Source organism: Panthera pardus, unplaced genomic scaffold (assembly GCF_024362965.1).
Source record: "Panthera pardus isolate Hobbes unplaced genomic scaffold, ASM2436296v1 HiC_scaffold_3, whole genome shotgun sequence".
Classification (NCBI taxonomy): domain Eukaryota; kingdom Metazoa; phylum Chordata; class Mammalia; order Carnivora; family Felidae; genus Panthera; species Panthera pardus.
In genome coordinates, this window is record NW_026526876.1 from 9,065,992 (window position 1) to 9,086,812 (window position 20,821).

The 20,821-nt window shown below is 55.7% G+C and overlaps 1 protein-coding gene across 4 annotated transcripts in view; it reads right to left on the reverse strand.

The window, feature by feature from the left end:
- Positions 1–20,821, reverse strand: part of NTN1 (netrin 1) — a 191,193-nt gene that overhangs the window by 18,519 nt on the left and 151,853 nt on the right. For all 4 annotated transcript variants that reach the window (XM_053892806.1, XM_053892804.1, XM_053892807.1 and 1 more), the window contains exon 6: positions 1,190–1,264. In XM_053892806.1, the coding sequence (XP_053748781.1) occupies positions 1,190–1,264 (75 nt within the window). The remainder of the gene's footprint in view (positions 1–1,189; positions 1,265–20,821) is intronic.

Genomic DNA, 20,821 nt, shown 5'->3' on the forward strand with positions numbered 1-20,821 from the left:
CATCTGCCCGGGGGCCATGGGGGCTTCCTCACCTCCCGCGGCCTCCCTGACTGCTTCCCACCCACCGTGACCGCAGTCAGGCCTTGCCCCTGCATCACGTGATGTCTGGCCAGCGCAGGCCCCCAGCCAGCACAGACGCGCTCAGGTAGCGGAAACCACAAACCCAGCTCCCGACCACAGGGAGAAGGGGCGCGGGGAGCATGGCCTGGAGTGAGTGACGGGCTGAGTCGCCCCGTTCCCGCCGAAAGGGGGCCTGACGGCTCGAGTGACGGGGCACCTGCACGGGGCTCCCGGGGCCGCCAGCCCCAAAGCTCCCGGCTGCAAAACCCCTTTGGTGACCCCCGCAGCTGCGTTCAAAGTTCAGGTGCATCAGAATTGTCAGCACGCCCTGTAAAATGCAGATTCCCAGGTCCACCTCAGCCCTGCAGGGTCGACCTCTGGAAGGAAGAGGCTTCAGAAATACGAGTTTTAGGGGCGCCTGGGTGGCTCGGTCGGCTCAGCGTCAGACTCTTGATCTCGGCTCAGGTCACGCTCTCACGGTTTCAGGAGTTCAAGCCCCGCATTGGGCTCTGTGCTGACAGCGCACAGCCTGCTTTGGATTTCTCTCTCTCTCCCTCTCTCTCTGACCCTGCCCCACTCTCTCTCTCTCTCTCTCTCAAAATAAATAAATAAAGATTTAATTTAAAAAAAAGGATAGGAGTTTTAAACCCTTGGAGCTCCCACCGCCTTTCCTGAAGAACCCCCACTTTGAGCACCGGAGGGAGACTCAAGTTGGAAGCCCATAGAATGGATGAGGGCACCGAAAACCAGAGAGGTAAAGCAACTAGTCTGAGGCCACACAGCAGCCCCCCCCCTCCCCATCTCCGGGACAGAGTGAAGACCAGAGGCCAGACTGGGCATCCCGGCCGCAGGGGAGCCCCACTGGCCCGGATGCCAGATTCTCCTCCCTGCCAGGGAGAGAACCCAGCCCTCGCACCCCGCGGCCCCTCCCGCCCCACGGCCCCTTGCCTCCGAAGACCCAAGTGGAAGAGGTGACAAGCCCCTTGGGCGTGGGATGCCACCAGCCGGCCCCTGGCCGGTCACAGGGACTCCACGACCAGCACGCAGCCTGGACCACGTGCAACCGAGCCCCACTCCCGGCTGGTCACGTGGCCCCGCTGTCCCGCCAGACAAGGGGACTCACACTCACCATAGTCCTTCCTGCAGTATTTTTTCATGTTAATCTTCAGCTTCCCTTTCGAGGCCTTGCAGTAGGAATCACAGTCTGCAGGGGAGGGAGGAGCACAGACAAAACCTAATTAGGCTGGCAATGAATAGGCTGCAGGCCGAGTGGGAGGCCTGCCTCCCAGATACCCAGAGGCCTGCGATACCCTCGGGCCGAAGCGGGGCGGCCATTCAGGGCAGGCCTGGCCTTCTAAAGAGGCGCCTGGGACAAAGGCCCCCCCCCCCCCCGGCCGACCCACCCCCCCTGGGGCCTGACGAATCCCTCCTCCGCTGCCCGCAGCCCCCCTCGGCCTCCGTGAGGGATGCGGGGGGCTCTCGTATTGTGCCACCCAGGGCTTCTGAGCGCCACACAGATTCCCCCCACCCGGTTCTTAAGACACAACTGGAGCCTGATTAAAGCCGATAGAGGCCTCATTGTCACCCCGTGCCCTGGGCCTGTGTCAGGCGCTGGCTTTCATGGCGCGGGGCCTCTGGCTGGGGTCAGACCCCAACAAAAGAGGTCACGGAGGAAATTAGCAGCCCATGAAGCATTAGAAAGCCCCTTTGGTGTCCACTCTACTGGAGTGTGCAAATAGAATGTTCCACGAAGAAGAGTTCAGTTCTAATGGGCCCTACTGCTGAGAGCCGGGGCTGCTGGGCCTGCGTCCGCCGGGTATCACTTTGGGGGCTTCCCGGAGCCGGAGCGTGAGCCAGGCGCGACGTGCGGGCCCTGGGGCCTGCCGAGGTCCAGTCTGCTTCTCCCGGGGGGCGGCCTCTGTCCACCCGAAGCAAACCTCCAGCCTCGGCCCAACCACGCCCTCTCCCCCACCAGCTCTTCCCGCTCCGGTGATGCGATTCCTTTGCTGGATCCGTGTGTGATGTGACACCCTCATTAGCGCGACGGCCAGCCCAGCCCAGAGGGGCCCAAGAAGTCGCCCCGGCCCGCCCTGCACCACCGCCTGACGGGTCTCGCTCAGTTCTTGATACGTGGGTGATACTCCCTTCTGGCAGATAAGAAAGCCGGGACTACCCGCCCGGGTGCATCTTGGAGAGCCGGTGCCCCGGCTGGGCCTCAGACTCAGATCTGAGATGCTGCTCGATTACTGCACTAGGTTATGCCGAGCAGTGTCTCTGCAAACCAACGGATTCCCTCAAATGTGGGCCATTACGCTCAGAGCTGGGGACGCACACACCGCCGGTGGGGAAGCGGCCTGGGGGCTTGGACGGCCCAGCCTGGTCTAGGAGCAGACACGGCATCGGGCAGTGGATGTGAGCTGGGCACGTGTCCTGGTGACGGCGAGGAGAAGGGGGCTACAAAGATCACACACACACAAAGAGGTGACCGCCCCAGGAACAGGTGCCATCCCTCACTCTGCAGAGGGGAACACCAAGGCCAAGGTGGGGGTGAGCAATGATTTGTGTGGGGGCACAGGACAAAGCGAGAGCAGCAAATCAGGCCTCCCAGTGCATCTGCCCCCCCTGCCCCCATCATGGCTCCAACAGGCAGAAGAGAATATTCAGAGATTTCCCGAAATGTCCCGAGATTTCGCTAAAGTCAGCCTCTGGCCCCATGGGAGGTGGATGCCTCCTTCCAAGTTCTGGAATTCACTGACTGGTGCCTTGGTTGAAGGAAAAACAGCTCCATCCCACTGCCCTGAGGACCATGGGCCTGGCAGCCCCCTGCCCCCTCCTGAACCAACTTCCTGGGGCACCTGGTTGGGTACCAGTCTCAGGAAATGGCGGAGAAAAGCAGCCCCTCCTCCTGTTGCCCTGCGGTCTGAGCCCTTGGACCTGAGCCCTTGCCCCACCCGCTGGGAGGCCCCACCCCCCCAGGATGCCCCACCCACCTGCCAGGAGGCCCCCCTCACCGGCCAGAAGGCACCTGTCAGGATGCTCCGCCCACTCTCCAGGAGGCCCCGCCCACCTGCCAGGAGGCCCCGCCCAGGAGCACCAGAGGCCCTGAGTGCTGGCTGGCTGGTGACCGCAGCAGGGGCCTCTCGGGACGCAGGATCTGGGCTGTCCAGACACAGCAGCCTGCATTCTGTGGCCAAGCCCGAGAGGTCAATGTGAGGTGATGGTGGCCCGAACGCACACATCAGTGGCACTGGCACCATGACCACCACAGCGCGCTTCACCCGTGGGAACGGCTGCTCTTGGCCACATCTCTGCCAGCTCAGGGACAGATGACGCTCACAGCAAAGCCACCGCTGCGTCTGAACCCGGGTTGTGCGTAAGTCCTTGCGGTCCTGAGCGAGCTGGCTCGAGTCCCTCCCTGCCCTCTCCACTGAGGGAAGCGAATTGGAATACGAGCAGGGCTGGGTGACGTTATTCCTGGGGCAGCCTTGAATCCACTCTCGTCGCTTCCTTATTATTTTTACGAAGGTCGAACGTCATTGGCCCGCGTCAGGACTTGCATTCCAGTCTGCAGGAAATGCCCCACACCCTGCCTCCCCGGCACTAGGGCCAGACACACCCCCTCCGTCTCAGCCCGGGGCACACAGCCCAGGCAGTCAGCGCTAGTCCCACCTGAAAGCCAGGAAGGTTCCAGAGCATCCGCCACAAGTCAGCCCGGCACCGTGGGGCTGGAGGGACGGTGGCCGGACCCCGTGACACCTTCGGCCCTGGCGCCCTCCTTTCCCTCCTGGTAACATCCACAGCTCCTCCTTCCGGGGCCAAGTATCCACCTGGCACAGAAACCGTCTTAGAACGTGTGGCGTGCATCCCTGCCTAGTGAGACCCTGCTTGACAAAGCCTCGGTGGGTCCCCGTGACTATCGAGACCCAGCACCTCAATGGCAGCCCCTCAACATTACCAACGAGGCATGAGGTGTGAGCCCTCGGCCCTGACAATTACCGCCTTTTAGAGATGAGGTGGTCTGGCTGGAAAACTCCTGCTACTCACACCCCGGTGGTTCCCCACCCGGGGCCCTAGGGGATGGAATTACCCCGAAGCTTTAAGAAACACTGATGCCTGAGTCCCACTCCCAAGACGTTCTGATTTCACTGGTTTAGGGGGCATGTCCCGATTTTAAGTTTTTATTTATTTATTTATTTATTTATTTATTTAGAGAGAGCGAGCGAGCGAGCAGGGGAGGGGCAGAGAGAGAAGGAGAGAGAGAAGAATCCCAAGCAGGCTCCTAGCTGTCAATGCAGAGCCGGATGCGGGGCTTGAACTCATGAACTGTGAGATCGTGACCGGAGCCGAAATCAAGAGTCGGGTGCTTAGCCAACGAAGCCACCTAGGTGCCCCTGCATGTCCTGCGTTTTAATTTTTTTAATGTTTATTTTATTCTTGAGAGAGACAGAGAGACAGAGCATGAGTGGGAGAAGGATAGACAGAGAGAGACGGAGACACAGAATCCAAAGTAGGCTCCAGGCTCCGGGCTGTCAGCACAGCCCCCGACGTGGGGCTTGAACCCATGAACCATGAGATCATGACCTGAGCTGGAGTCGGACACGTAACTGACTGAACCACCCAGGTGCCCCTGTCCTGATTTTTTTAAGTTCCCCAGGTGAGTCTGATGCGAGGCCAGGGTCCTAGGAGTCACTCCTGGAACTAACTATAGGTGTGGAAGGTAGGGCCAGGGTGCCCAGGGCACCCAGACTGGCAGAGGAAAGGCCCAGAGACGTGGTTGTTGACTCAAAGTGGAGGGTGCTCACATAGAGCGCCTGCCCTTACCAGGCACTGGTAAGCATTTACAGTTGTATCTGTTTTCACTTTGGTGTGTGAGTTGTGGGGTGAGAGCAGGGGTCCTATGTCTTTCCTTTTGGTCCACCAGAAACACCTCTTTTTTTTTTAATTTTTAAAAAATTTATTATTTTTGAGAGAGAGAGAATGCACGTGTGAGCAGGGAAGGGGGAGACAGCGAATCTGAAGCGGGCCCTCTGCTGTCGTCAGCATAGAGCCTGACACGGGGCTCGAACTCACGAACCGTGAGATCATGACCTGAGCTGAAGCCAGACGCTTAACCGACTGGGCCACCCCAGTGCCCCCATCAGAAACACTTCTTAGGTCAGTGTGCCCGTTGTCAAAAAACGTTCCCTATCCCCTTCAGAGTTGCCGGTTCCGATTTGGTTGTGGGCTAGGAGTGCAAAGACCAAGACCGTTAGAAGTGTGCAGAAAACACGGGTAACCCGGCTTCGAATGAGGGAAACGGAAACACTCTCCTTTGGGTAAAGCGAATAACGCCCGGAACATGGACACCGTGGCAGCTATCTGGCTGCTTGTGCACTCTTTGTTTGGGTTGTATTCCAGAGAACTGAGGTCACTGGACAAGTGGTCCCTGGATAGGGAAAATGTTCCTGCACTTCTTTCTTTGATCAGATGCACACACAGCTAAGGAGCCTGCTGCGGGACGGACGAGCCACAGCTTTTACACGATGCAGTCCCGACTCCTTCAAAATGGCACATCTACTGGGCAGCTCCCGTGGAGCCTCTCCTCGTTTTGTTCCAAAATAGCTGTAAAGACGATGGGGGGGGGGGGGGAAGAAATTCACGCTAATGCCAAAAACTAAACTGATAGATGACCCAATGTTGGAATCTGGGAGCAATCTTTATTAATTAAAGGCAGATGGTGGTGAAGCAAGCAAAACCTGTCCCAGGTTCTACCTCGAGATGCAGCCTTTTGTCTGATGAACAGAAAAGATCTTGAAAAAAAGAGAGGACACAGAGGCAAAACCACCAGAAAACAAAGGGGCAGGAAGTGGGTGGGGGCATCGGCGGTGGTTCCCTCCTCCAGGGAAAGGAATCTTTTTTTTTTTTTAATGTTTTATATATTTTTGAGAGAGAGAGAGCGCGCGCACCGCTGAGGGGCAGGGAGAGAGAGGGAGAGAGAATCCCAACCAGACTCCACACTGTCAGTGCAGAGCCCCACGTGGAGCTCAAACTCATGATCCGTGAGATCACGACTGGACCCAAAGTCAAGAGTGGGATGCCCAACCGACTGAGCCGCCCAGGCACCTCTGAACGTGCATTTTTATCAAGATCACTAGTGCAGAGAATGAGGAGACCAGGCAGTGCAGACAGAAGGATAGCATCTCTACAGAGCAAAAGTGAATTGAGGGAAAATGCTGGTAGGACCTGGGGAGCAGGGAGGGAGCTGCACGCATTCCCCCTGCCATCCAGCTTGGAGCTGAGATGAGAATCCGTCTGTCACGCCAGTAGAGGGATCTGCAAATTTTTTTTTGCAAAGTGCCAAACAGCAAATATCTTCGGCTTTGCAGGCCATACGGTCTCTATCACACGTATTCAAACTCTGTCACCACGGCTTGAAAACAGACACAGACGACATGTAACTGAATGGGCATGGCAGGCTAAAAAAGATCTAAAAAGGCACCACCTCTATGCAATTGGAGAAGAAAGCCATAAGGGAAGACCACTTGAGCTGAAGAGACTGTACCATACAATAGTACACAGAGTGTGACACAGGAGAGAAAGAACTGGGAAAACCAAAACCGAAGCCAAAACCTAAAAACTCAGGAGCACCGTTAAAACCCACTTTGGCGGTTGGTGAGATCGAGCCCCATGTCGGACTCTGTGCTGATGGCACGGAGCCTGCTTCAGATTCTCCCTTTCCCTCTCTCTGCTGTGCTCCCCTGCTTGTGCTCTCTCAATAAACAAAAAAACAAACAAACAAACAAACATAAAAAACCCTCCTTTGGAAGCAGGAAAAAGAAATGATACTGGAGAAACCTGATTCAGACACAGAGAGAATAAACTGGAGAGACACTCGTGAATTCTAGAGGAAAAGGTTAAAGACACAGAAACCACAAAAGAGAAAGTGGTAAGGATATAAGAGAGACAGTGGAGCGGGAGACAATGCAGCAGAAGTCAAGTGGAACAGAAACAAGAATCAAAGATTGGGCTCTTGAGCTAAAGGCAGACCTACATACACACAGGGAGAAGGTTCATGGATGTTTTGGAAAAACACCAAGGAAAAGACACCAACACTCAGACATGTCTTTGCACGACATACAAAATACCAGGATGAGAGAAAATTCTATATGGATGAAAAATCAACAACAAGAAGCCGGCCAGATGACCATGGAACAATGCTCATAGGAGGAGGGAAAATCTGTTGGTCTAGGATTTTTATACCCAGCTAGACTGTCTCATATGTGTGCACACCGCAAAGAACAGAAGGTGTTCTTCAGTGTGAAAGATCCCAGACAATATTCCAATCATGTATCCTTTTCTGAGGGAGATACTCGAGAATGTTTTCCAAACAACCATGAAATGATTCAAAAGTAAGAGTTTAAGAGGAGAAGTCTTGGTGAGCCTTGATGAGATTGTACAGTATGAATGCGCCGGTGATGGGCTCTGAAACCAGCCCTTGTGGACATTTCATATTTGGTTCTAAAACTGAAAGCAAATATCAAAATAATTTTTAAAAAAATTTTTAATGGTTATTATTTATTTTTGAGAGAGAGAGACCGAGTGCAAGCAGGGGAGAGGCTGGGACAGAGGGAGACACAGAATCCAAAGCAGGCTCTAGGCTCTGAGCTGTTAGCACAGAACTGGATGTGGGGCTTGAACTCACAAACTACAAGATCATGACCTGAGCCGAAGTCAGATGCTTAACCAACTGAGCCACCCAGGCACCCCTCAAAATAATTTTTAAATTTTTGAAAGAGAACATCAGTGAATGAGTATATATAAGGACATATGCGTATGAATAACGATAAAACGTAGCCTGAAATTTTAGATCATATTAACAAAGACTAAGCAGTAGAATGGGGTGGGGATACAATTCTTAGTCTTAAGTAGGTAAAAATTAAGAGATGCTGTTTCATTTTTGACGCTAACAAATAAAAGCCATTAGATCAAATAGTGCTTTCAAAAAACTCAAAGGCAACCACAAAACACCAGAGAATACGGGAAATATGTTATAGGTAATATGGGGGCGCCTGTCTGGTGAGGTCAGTAGAGCATGTGACTTTTTTTTTTTAAGTTTATTTATTTATTTTGAGGAAGAGAGAGACCAAGCAGGGGAGGGGCAGAGAGAGAGGGAGAGAGAATCCCAAGCAGGCGCTGCACTGTCAATGCAGAGCCCGATGAGGAGCTCAATTTTACGAACGATGAGACCATGACCTAAGCTGAAATCAAGAGTTGGACGTTTAACCAACCGAACCACCCAGGTGTACCAAGCGTGAGGCTCTTGCTTGATCTCATGGTTGTGAGTTCGAGCACTCTGCAATCGGGTGCAGAGATTACTTAAAAAAAAATTTTTTTAATAATCATAGGAACTATGTAAAAGAAAAAGAAAAATAGAAAAAGTGGAATATATAAAAAGCAACTGAGGTTAATCAAAATTACAGAAGAGGAATTACAGTTGTTATAGAAAACAACTGGAAATGGAGTCAACCCCTCTACTGAAAAATGGATTAAAAAATATTATATAACCATTTCAGCGGCACATAACTAAATGACACAATTTGGTTTTTTTTTTCAAGTGTATTTATTTTGAGGGGGGGGGGTGCAGAAAGAGAGAATCCCAAGCAGGCTCTGCACCATCAGCACAGAGAGAGATGAAGGGATCGAACTCCCAAACTCCCAAACCATGAGATTCTGACCTGAGCTGAAATCAAAAGTCAGTCACTCAATTGACTGAGCCACCCAGGCACCCCTGAAGCAGTTTGTTTTCAAAGCTTACAACACTGAAAGAAGTTGTAAGCTTCTTTAAGGAAGTTATGTTCATCACTAAGTAACAAAGAAGTTTGCCCAGTAATAAAAATGGAGAGAATGTTCTGTGTGGAATAATATCTTATTGAAATATATTAACCAAAAGGTATTAGCAACACACAAAGGAACGGGCAGACACATAAGCAGTAAAAGGATGCTAAATTAATTCCAAAAGAGCTGGAAATGTACAGGCCACATTTCCCAACCGCATCGTAATAAACAGGATTTATTCTTAAACGGAAAACAATGAAAACAAATGCACTCGACTCTAGAAGTTCGAAAGTGAGCAAAACAACATCTGAAGGGAGCTGGGGGAAAAGATTAACAACAGAAGTAGAAAGTAGTGGGACAGAATAGCAGAAAAACTCACAAGATGCAAACACTCCCAAGAAATGACTCTCAGGAAAGCCCCCGAACCAATAAACTCCAGCAAAAACAAAAACAACAAAAAACAAAACAAACAAACAAAAACCCAAAACAACAACAACAACAACAACAACAACAACAACAACAACAAACCAAGCAAACGAAGACCAGACAAAACACTGTCAGGTCTAATTATGAATTAAGAGAGAAACCTCAGATACGCTTCAGGAAGTAATGAGGAGAGCAGTACAACCCACGGTCTAAAGAACATTTTACAAAGTATAAAGCTACCGTAGACAGCTTTAGGCTGAAATCTTGGACACTGAATGAAAGGCGTTACTTTTTAGGAAAACGTCAATGACCAAGTCGGACTAAAGAAGAGAGAACTCATCTTCAGAAAACCCTGGATCCGATGCTACTTGATCTGGGGCAGAAACACAGAAAAAGGTGGAAATCGGTTAGCAGGACCGTGTGGAAGTCCCTAAAATCGATCATTTTTCAACTTAAAAAAAAAAAAAAAAAAAGGGAAAAGCAGTGTCCTACTGGTTCGACGCTGATATAAAAACCAGCAGGAGCGTGTGCACCCACAGACCCTGCAGACCAGCTGACTGATCTCATTCAGCAGCCGACCCCGCGTTTTGTGCCCGGCACAAATGACTCTCAGGAAAGAGGGTCCCGTCCTCGCCGGGCCAGTGGCTGGGCCCCCCGGGTGTCTCCGCACAGGAGCAGAGAGTGAGGGGTGGGCCCCCCGCTCTCTCGGGGGACCCCCTGGGGCTCGAACTGAGGGTACGGATCAGTACAGTGAGATCCGCAGGGGCCCCTACGCCAGGGTCACCTGCCAGTCCCATCCTCCTCCCCGGAAAGACGGGGACGGCCAGGGACGGACGCAGGGACCAGAGAGAGCCGCCGAGGCCCGGAGGCTGCCGTCTGCAGCTCGCAGCAGGCCCATCCTGGCCGGCTGGCGTCCTGGCTCCTCCTGGGAGCAGCCGACCTCCCTTTTATTCCCCCCACCTGCTCCCCGGACCAGCCCGCAGCCAAGAGCCAAGAGGGGGCCCTACAGGCCCAATCCCAGCGGCTGAGCCGCTCCCGTCCTCTCCCACCACCTCGGGCAGCTCACCCCTCTGGTCTGCCTCCTGTGCCCCAGGTGCCAAAAATCCTGCTGGGCAGGCCTGCTCGCCAGATCGAGGCTCATCTCCGAGCATATGGCAGGCGGGGCCCAGCGTCCCCCCGTTGGAACCAGGGGCACTGCATCTGGCACCTCCCTCGGAGCAGGGCGGGGAGCTGGCCAAGGTCTCGCTCTGAGCAGCACCCCTGCCTCTCTGCTTTTGGGCTGTCAGGCTCGGGAAGGTGGGGGTAACGAGCAAGGGACACCAGCCACCGCGGTCCAGCCCCAGGCTGAGACCTGCAGGGCTGGGTGAGCTGCTGGGCGCAGGGGAGGGGGCTCCTGGTCCCCACCCCCCACCCCCCCTCCACCGCCACCTGGCCAGGGTGGAAAAGTTCAGGGGGCAGGGCTAGGAGGGACACCTGGCTGGCTCCATCCACTTCGACTGGGCCACTCTGTCCACCAGCAGCTGACAAAAGGCAGGTGAGGCCAGTCTGTCCGGAGAAAGTGTGTTTGGGCTCCACCCGACCTAGAGCCACAAAGCCACTCAGACCTCCTCAGGCCAGAGTCCCATTGGCACACGGTGGGCGCCCGGGGGGCTTCATAAATTAGGCCATTGTAGGGAAGGCGTGGGGAGGGTGGAGGAAGCACTCCTCGTGAAGCCAACTCCCCACCTCTCCGTCCAAGGCTGCAGGTGATTTAAAGACTCTCCCCGAAGTAAGACCACCTTCCTAGTATATCCACCCACAAGCCCTTTACCCAGGGTACAGCCACCTCTCGGGGACAGCCAGGGTCACAGGCCGGACATCTCTCTAAGCCTGTGCTGGTCTTGCCAATCCGCTCTGTCAGCCCTACCTGCCTCTACAACGTAATGCCCTTCTGACTTTGGGCTCGGGGGCAGAAATGCCTAGGACTCCCCCAAATAAGGCAGCCCCCAGGAACGGCCTGGCAGAGGAGCTAGGCACCGGGTGCCTGTGACCTTTAAAGCAAACGACTAGAAAAAAGCCAAAAGTGTTTGCGACATAGATAGCAAAGGATGGGGGTCTTTAATATGTAAAGAACTCTTGGGAATCAATAAGACAAGCAAGCTAAAATTCAAAAGAGAGAAACAGGCAATTCACAAGAGAGGGGGATAAAAGGGACAAGGAGATGTAAAAATGGGCAATCTCAAGTGATCAAAGAAATGCAACTTAAATCCACGGGAATATAGGACTTTTGGCTCACGAACTCGCACATGGACACACGCACAACGTGGCAAGGGCGCAAGTTAATGTTCCTCGAGTGCAACCGGCATCGAAATGTCAAAACCCTGGAAAAATGCACACCCTTTGACGTGGCACCCCCACTTCTACGGATTTATCATCCATCCACTCACTTAAAGAGCTTGCTAAGCAATTTCCATGTGGCCAGCTCTGGGAGGCGCTGGGTGGTCAGTGAGGCTCACGAAACGCTGGGGAGGCTTCACAGCGGGAGGAGACAGGTCAACAACATGAGCGTAATCACGCCCATCAAAGAGTGGCACTCATAAAGGGGAGGGAGACGTGAGCGGCGCGTGTCAGTAGAGAACGGGGGCGGGGATGGAGACCTACTCAGATATGAAGGTCAGTCCGCGGGAGGTGGCATTTAGGAGGACAAGGACTCAGCTCTGTGAGGCACACAGGGCGGCAAAGGGCCAGGCGGGACACAGACACAGAAAGGAGGGGAGCCTGGAGCTGGTGAACGGGGTGGGACTGCGTTGCTTGCAGGGGGTCCCTGGGGGCTTGTCGACCTGGGCAAGGGTTTGAATTCTATTCTAGCAGAGTATCTCATGCACCAAAACGTTGCCTGGCGGGACTAGGGTTGGTTTTTACGCTCTCGCTTTGGCTTATCTGTATCTTTAGTTTTACCGTAATGAGTATACAACTCTCGTGTTCAGAAGAAAGGAACACTAAAAATATTCCGAAGCGAGTCCCTTCTTCGGTGAGGATGGGGACCACTTATTTATGGGATAAAACAACCCGGAGACCTAAACAGTGCAAAGGAGGCGGGGCATGAAGATCTGAGGGCAGAGGGTTCCAAGTCGGAAGAAAAGCCTGTGCAAAGGCCCTGAGGCAGGATCAAGTGCCTGGCACAGCCCAGGGACTGAATGCAGGCTGGGGTGCCCTGCACAGAATGAATGAAGACAGAGGCAGAGATGTGACTCACACAGTCTGACAGGCCGTGTGCAGCCAGATACAGATTGGGTTCTATTTTAAATGTCACGCAAAGCCACCAGGGGCTTCCGGCCCAGCCTCGGTGGCTGGGGGCTGCTGGGTGCAGGGTCTCAAGTTGCACCGACGGAGGCTGGCCCTCACCCTCTCACTAGCAGGGATGGGATGGGCTCCCGCCCCGCCCCGGGCTGCCCAGACAGCACTTCACAGCTGAGGCCACCGGAACGTGATCGCCACTCTGGACTGTCCTCACGAAGAGCCAGTTCCCAAGCCTTCTCATTCCGCCCCACAAGCCTCATCCCTCGTCAAGGACCACAGAGACACGTTCCGGTGAGGAAGTGTGGACACGGGTGTGTGCTCCACAGTGGGGTGAACTGGATCGTCCTCCTGCATGAAGCTGGGGGCCCGGGGCTCAGCGGGTTAGAGCCGAGGCTGGTGCTCCGGACCCTTCCCCGTGCTCCAAGGTAAGCCCTGCCCTGCCTTTCTGCCCCTTCCCCGGCTCCGGCCACCGGCGCCCAGGGCTTCCCAGATGGTCCCCTTGCTGCACCCGCATGGGTGGAGACATGTGCGCTGTGCCAAGCCCAGCCAGGACCCTGTTTTCCCGTACTTTGCCCTAGAGAGGCTCAACCATCAGACCCGGGTCTGACGGATCCAGCACAGCCTCCCCGGCACCCACCCTCCTTTCTTCCCAGATAGCAAACCCCGACCTTTGCAACTTCAGATATTCTCCTTCCGAGACCCCCCTGCAGCCCACCACGGGCCCGGCCCCACTTCTGGCCCCAGAGAGGAGCTCCAGGGGAAGCAGCTGCTTCTTGTAAAACGATGATCGCATGCCCAGCCCAGTGATCTGGGGCCCTTAACTGCTCCGAGCCTCAGTCTCCCCATCAGTGAAATAGGGGCACGGCAATGACAATAACCGTCCTGCCCACACGCGGGATTTAGGAGGAAGTGACAGTGGTGCAGCGTCAGAGACGGCTTCTCTGGGACAGGACCTCGTGGCTGGGACCTCGGGGAGGAGAGGGCGCTGTGGAGTGGGCGTGGCCCTCGGAGCACCCCCTAAGCGGGTCCCCAGCTGAACGACAGTGAACGATGAGCAGGGGGAAAGGTGGGGCCGGACCAGTAGGGTGACTGGACCTGGGCTTCAGCACAGACTATAAAACTGACCCCCACCGAGCAGCAGGTGGCACGGTGGGGTCTGGGCACCCGAGCGCGTCTGCCCCCACCATCTTTCTGGACCCAGAGCGGGCAGCCAGCGTTCCGAGCGCCTATCTCACAGTGCAGAACAGCCCGTCTGCCACGTCTCCTGGCGGTGCACCGGACCTCGGTCCCAGCACCGGGCACAGTGCTGGCTGAACCCACCGGCCGTGGCACCGTAACACCAGCCGAATGCAGTTGCCCCTGTGAGATGCTGCTGGGACACACAAACCCGCAGATACAGGGTCCCCAAGCAAGAGACACAGTCAGCCCCCTTTGCAATGACCCACGTGACACCCTGAGAAAGGCTGGGGCGTCCCTTAAATCGGCTAAGCTCTGCGACAGCAGCACAAGCTGGGCTGGAGAGGGCTTGAGGGGCACCCGAAATCAGGGTGCCCTACTGCCCGTATTGAGACGCGCCGCTGGGATCTGCACAGCAGCCCCCTCGAGCTCCGCACCCGGGGGCTCCTCTGCGGGTCCTGGCCTGTTCCCTTTGGAGTGTCTGTCTCTACCCGAACCCCGGGGTTCAATCCACTGGGAACGGTCCACCCCAGAATCTGATGGACTGAGGGGCACTTAGCAGGTGGCTGTCGAGGAACCCAGAGGACTGGCTCCATGACTTTCAAGCTGTGTGTCTTTGGGTGTGTCTCTGCATGTCTCTGAACCTCAGGTTGCTCGTGTATTAAATGCACGGAACCCTCTGAAGATCTAACGACATGCGAAGCTCTAAAACACGTAAGCTACCCTTATTTTTTTACTACGGTTCAAGGACCAGGACAAGAAAACGAATCTCGGCGTATTGTGGGCGCACCCAATGAAAAGAATTTCTTTTTCTTTCTTTTTTTCTTTTCTTAAATTGCTCGCTCGAATATGTACTGACTGACCTCTGGTTGCTCCAAAAAGCAAACCCATCTCTGGGGGATCTGGTTTCTTCCCAGTACTTGTCACAGAGGGCTAGAAGCTACACACGATTCAATTCGGTGTGTTGATTTTCTGCCCTGCCTCCCGGAGGACGAGGGGCCGCTGCCTTGTTCGCCGCCCTCTCCCCGGGGCCTGGGACACATGTAAGCCCTTGATAAATATTTGCTGAGTGAGTTGAATAAAAGGGGGGCTCAGCTGACACCACGGCTCCGTGCAATTTCGGCACTCCCCTGTCCGAGGGCGGGAGGCACCAGGCCCTACAAGGGACCCCGCCCCAAAACGCAAGTCTGTGTAAAAACGCAGGCCCGAAGCGGGCTGCTGGAGGGAGGCTGGAGAAAGACAATTTGGGGAAAATGCCGCGAAACACAAAAGCTGAGCCTCAACGAGTGGAGGCTCCAGGCCTGGGGAGTAGACTGGAGCTCATAAATCTTCCCTCTCCGGGGAGGGTGGAAGGACGCTGGTGTTTTGTTTAGACTTTAGGCACACGGGTCCTGGGGCGCCTGGCGGGACTCAGTCCGTTAAGCGTCCGACTTCTGCTCAGGTCGTGATCTCTCTCGCAGTTCGTGAGTTCGAGCCCGGCATCGGGCTCTGTGCTGACAGCTCGGAGCCTGGAGCCTGCTTCGGATTCTGTGTCTCCCCCTCTCTCTGCCCCTCCCCCACTTGCTCGCGCCCTCTCTCTCTCTCAAAAATAAATAAACTAAAAAAAAAAAAATAACACAGATCCTAAAGCTGCTGCTTTAATACGAAAATATAATTGCAGATTTGAAGTCCTGGGCCTGGGATGCTGAGGGCAGCCCTCGCAGGAGGAGGCCAGGAAGGTTCCGGGCCGGACCGACCCCACGGGAACGAGCATTCCCCTCCCGCACCGCCCGCCCAGAAGCCTGTCCTGCTTCGGTCAGCCTGGCGCAAGAGGCGGGCGCACTGGACTCCCGGAAGAGGGGACCCGCAAGCGGGCTCTCCCTCCCTGGGCTGAGGAAAGAGGTGGCCAGCCCCCAGCCCCTCCTTGCAAGGCGGCCCGGTTTGGGGGTGGGGTGGCCGGGCTGGGGGAGGGTCAGGGGCTGCACTGGCCCACGTGAGGCAAGAGAGCAGCCCCTCTTCTCCCCTCGGAACAAGAGGGTGCCATGAGTCCCCAGCGCGCTCTTTCTTCTTGCTGAACAAGATGGATTGGAAAACAAATTGGCTCAAATAAAGCATGTAATTAGATTAAAGCCTCTTGCCCAGAGCCCTCGGGGCTGCAAAAAGCGCTCCTGACTGGAGGCAGGAGAGCTCGGCACACCGAACCAGCTCCTGGACGTCCAGAATTTTCTCTTGACCCCTGGCCGCCCACCCCCAGTCCTCCCCAGCTGGCGTGAACCACGCCGAGGGGATTAATTCTACGGCAAAGATGGCCCCAGACCCTGCTCTGCCACCAGCCCCACGGGCCTTGGGGTCAGCCGGCTCCCTGCCTGCGGATCCTGCCCGGGCCTCAGACGGCTGCTGAGTGTGGTCCACGGGGCGCAGCTGGGGCCCAGCCCACGTCCAGCCGGAACACCTGGGATGGTGCTAGGTCTCCACTTGGGCAGCCCTCCCTCATCCCCGTCCGAGCCACGTAACGGCCTCTACGGGCATTTCGCCTCTGCTAACACCAGCTGCCTCTCACCCCACGTCGGAAGAACCTCTGTCCCCAAAGCCAAGGACAACCCGATGACCACTGAGCTATGCCCCTTCCCCTGCCCCCACCCCGAGCCAGGGGCTGCCCCTTCTCCAGGGCCCATCCTCTCAGCTTCCGGTTCTCGGGCAGAACCACACCCTTTCCACCGGCGCGCCCCTGCCCCTCGTCCCAGCAGCCAAGGCCTTCGAACATGCAGCTGTGGTCCCAGAGGCTGCCAGGGAGAGGAAGGGGCAGGAGGGCCACATTCAAGAGCTGCCCCACGGAGGGAGGAGGCTCCTCCTCCTCTTGCCGCAGCTGTTTCGGGAGTAGTTCCTTCCCCCAACGAGTTGGCAGATGAGCTCCCGGCTCTTACTGTAAACGGGAGTCCAGGCGGTGCAAAGGAGAAAAAGAGGAAAGCAGGTATGAAACTTGAGGCTCCTAGACGAAAGGCTTGATGATCAACAACCTGTCTCCAGAAAAAAAAAGACAACGAGGGCTGGCGGGGAAGACACAGGTGGAGCACAAGGCTGGGTGGGGCAGGGAAGCCACCAGGCAGCAGGTGGACCAACAGTCTCCCCGGCTGAGCTCACGGCAGACATCACTAATCAACCTCAGAACTCAACCAAGGCGTTCCGGTCGCCCTGTGGGAAAGCCGACACATTCTCTCGCTTGCCACTGACTGGACGAAGGCCACGGGGGGCCACCTGCTTGAAGGTCGGCCCATCCTGGCACCTCCCCGTGGCCATCCTGGAGCCTGAATCTGCCTCAGTGCTGATCTTCGGGCTGCACGGGACTTCTGTGAGCTGAGCCTCACCTGTTTCTGTCTCTCCCCCTGGTGGTCTCAGCTCCAGCCCGTATGTGCCCACCACCTGTGTAACCAACAGATCAGCCCGCAAGACCTTCGAAGAAAGCGCCCCCTCCCTTGCAAGCCTCCCTGGGTCCTTCAAGCTCCAAAAGCATGGCTTTCAGGTGCCCCACCACATTGGCCTCTCTTCTGAACCTGCCTGTTCCTCAGTTCTCCAAAGTGAGAACCAAGGGGGCTCTTCCTGTCTCCTCTTCCTGGGCGTCTGGGTTGGGTGTGGAAATGCTTCCTGGCTACAAAATCCCTCTCAAGTGGAGGCCACCTGTCTCTTTATCTCAGTTCTCTGGAATATAGGGGAGAACCAGGAAGGGACAGGTCTGGATGGCCCAACTGCCTTACAAAGGCAATCCCTTTGGGTCTTTGCTATACTTTAGAGCTTATTTATTTATTTTGAGAGAGAGAGAGAGCACACATGCACATGTGCGTGTGCACGTTGGGGGGGCACAGAGAGAGAGGGAGAGAGAGGATCCCAAGGAGGCATCAGCACGGAGCCCGATACAGGGCTTGAACTCACGAACCTCGAGATCATGACCTGAGCCCAAGTCGGATGCTTAACCCACTGAGCCACCCGGGGGCCCCCGCTCATAGTTTAATTATCCTTCCTTCACGGACTCTGATAATAAGTGTTGTTAGCACTGCTCCTTGAACACGGTATGGAAGGATGTATATATTTAAATGGTGGGGGACCCTCTAGAGATGGGCCCACTGGCGAGAAGAAGGAACAGGTGGCCAAGAGAAGGAGAAGACGACGCACAAAAGTAGGAGACCTAGACAAGCAGATGTGGGATACCTAAGGGCCACTTTGAACAGAGGCAAACAGTCCCTACCACGGCCCAGAAGCTTCGGGATTGTGGCCGCATCACAGCACGACCCCTTCTTGCAACCCCTGCAACATCCTGAAAGGTGAAATCACGTTCAACGGGTAGTGCTCACCGAGCAGGAAAGTCGGCGATGCGTCTGGGAAAGATCTGCCTCCAAGATGATCAACCGCAGAAGAGTTGCATGGCATTAGCTGTCTGCAAACCGTATTTATGGGGGCCGCTCGCTCCCCAGCAGGGCAAGACCCGTGGCAAACACTGCGATCCGCCCTGTCGAGACCCAGCCCTGCTAACCTTCCCACGTGGAGAAGGAAGGTTGTGTGTCTGCTCTGGGGAAGAAAAGAAATCAAGAAAGACTCCAGGTAATCAGAGACACAGATGCTCCTCCTGCAGAAGGTTCTAGGAGTCTGCATGTTCCAGGGGGAGGCACAGCTACTCTCCCCTGAGCCACTGCAGGGCCTAGAGGTTGGACGTCACCAAGGGGCCAGTGGACAACTTGGACTTATCCCCACCCTGCCCTTGCCATCTGGACACGTCTAGGCTTGCACAAGACAGCCAAGTTTTTTTTATATCAGTCTTTCATGTCGTAACCACCTCTTCAGGCTCCAGGAACTCCCAGATTTCCAGCAGATGCTCCACATCTGTCCCCCAGTCCTGGAGGGCCTCCTGACTCCCACCCACCACCCACAGACCTAAGGGAACCAGAGGCCTGGCTGTGCATCCCACAGATCCGCCAATGGTTGCACCCGACGTGCCCGCTGGAGAGGCGGCCGGGACAATTCTGGTGCAGAGAGACCAGCCAGCCTTCACCCCTGGGTTTGGGGGGCATACGTGTGACACATACCATTTAGCTCTGTTCCTGGCACCCACAAGCACCAGCTCCTGTTAGAAACCGGGCAACCGCTACCTGTGCCCCCGCCAAGGAGAATTCCTCAGAGCCCACTGATTTCATGCGCCTCTGCCCTGGGGAGAGCAGGCTTTACGGTAGGCCTGAGGTCCAAGCCACCCCCTTCACCCCCCACCCCCACTATAACATGCTCACCTAAACCCTGAGCCACTGAACAAGTTCCAATATCTCGTCCGAATCAAAGATCAAAACTCTTGCACCAGAGATGAGCTCTGGAAAGCCGCTCGAGAGTATAGACAGAGATGTCTTCTCACTGCAGAGAGCTGAGCTGCCTCGCCTAATGAGGGGGGCTGCCTGGCTGGGGCAGATGGCGGGGGTCCCGTCTCTACATGAGGGAGAGACACGGAGACCGAATCTGCATCAGAGCCAGAGGAATACGGCTCCCTAAGCTTTCTTCAAGGTATAAAGTCTGCCACATTAGATGGACTTTCCAGAGGTTTTGCTGGAGGACCCCAAATTTCTAGCCTTGCCCCTGATTCTCATTATCTGCCATTAGGAAACAAAAGCCCGCCTGGAGGGATGACAGGCACCTTGGACTTGAGGCTTTGGACGAGGTAGAACAGACCCAGCAGGCTCTTGGCGAAGCCTGACATCCGGAGGCCCACGCAAGGCCACGCGGGATGCCTGGCTCTACCGCGACAGGCAACAGCCTGAATCAGATTCAGCGATCTATGCCTCTTTCTCACACAGTAAACCACGGTCCCCTGAACTCAGGCCCCGCGTTCCATCCTCCCCGTAACCCCAGCACAGGCCCTAATACAGGCCCTCGGTGAACGTGCCACGGATGGATGAATGAACAGACAAGCGCACCAACCTTCGGACTAGAATTCCCAAGGAATGTTGGGGATGGGGGGGGGGACTCCAAAGAGATCCCCATTTTCAGCCTGCAGCCCAGATGAGGTCGAGGGAAGGATTTATAGAGCACGGGATCAGTATTTCATAAACCCTTCCAAATTGCAGGCAAGGCTGCACCTGTCTCCGTCAGTCTGCGGCTGCTAATCCGCTGTAACAGCTCTGTGCCCCCCATTCTGGCTCCCGCCTGGAGGGCAGAGTTATCCTGTGTATCCGCCTTTAATAAGCGGCCGCCTTTCGGGCGCTGCATTCACCGGAATCTGCTCCCACAGGGCCAGCCCCACGGGGTCTCCTTGTCGGCTCTCTGAATGAACAGGGGATTTTGTGTTCGGCAGGGAAAACAAAGCTGTCCCAATGGGGATCCAGTTGGCTGTCGATACACCCGTCCAGCCAGAGCCAATGGTGGACACGGCCTGGAGCGGCCGTCAACACTGAAGGGTGGTTCGGGGGGGAGCAGGGGAGGGGGAGGCTAAGCCGGGGCTCCCTGGGAAGGTCATGAATGAGGGATGCTTGTAGCCCCGTAGCATCCACCGGCTGCCTGGTTGGCCGTTTGGCCCAGCTGGTGAAGCCACTGCCAATGAGGCCATGCCATGGAACCCAGCGTCGCCTCTGTGTACTTTCCCGGGTGCGTCTGCACCCCAAATCCGGGCAGCTGTCGGGCAGCACGCAGGTCCCTTGTCCTTCCTACACAGAGAAAAGGCCCTCACATTTTTAACTGTTTCTTTCCAGTGCCAATAACTGGATGGCTGCAGATGCCCCTGAGGCCAGGACAGTGAACAAAGGTCTGTGGCAAAAAGCGTCAGCCATTCCTGCTCCTCCTGGGCTTACGGACTACATTAACCGGCATCCCTTGCAGCAGGTGTGGTCAGGTGACTCAGCTCTGGCCAATGGGACACAGGTAGAAGGGACGCCCTTCTGAGCCTCCTTCCTGCTGCCCTAAGCTCTCTCTTGCCAAACCAGTGATGACCCCAAGGCCCTAGGGGAGGGCAGAACCTCCTGACCGAAGGAGCCTGGACCCCCGACTCACTGCTTGGAACGGAGCCGCCCCGCCAGGAACACCTGCGCTGGGTCGCTGGGGCTTCTTGCTGAAGCACAAG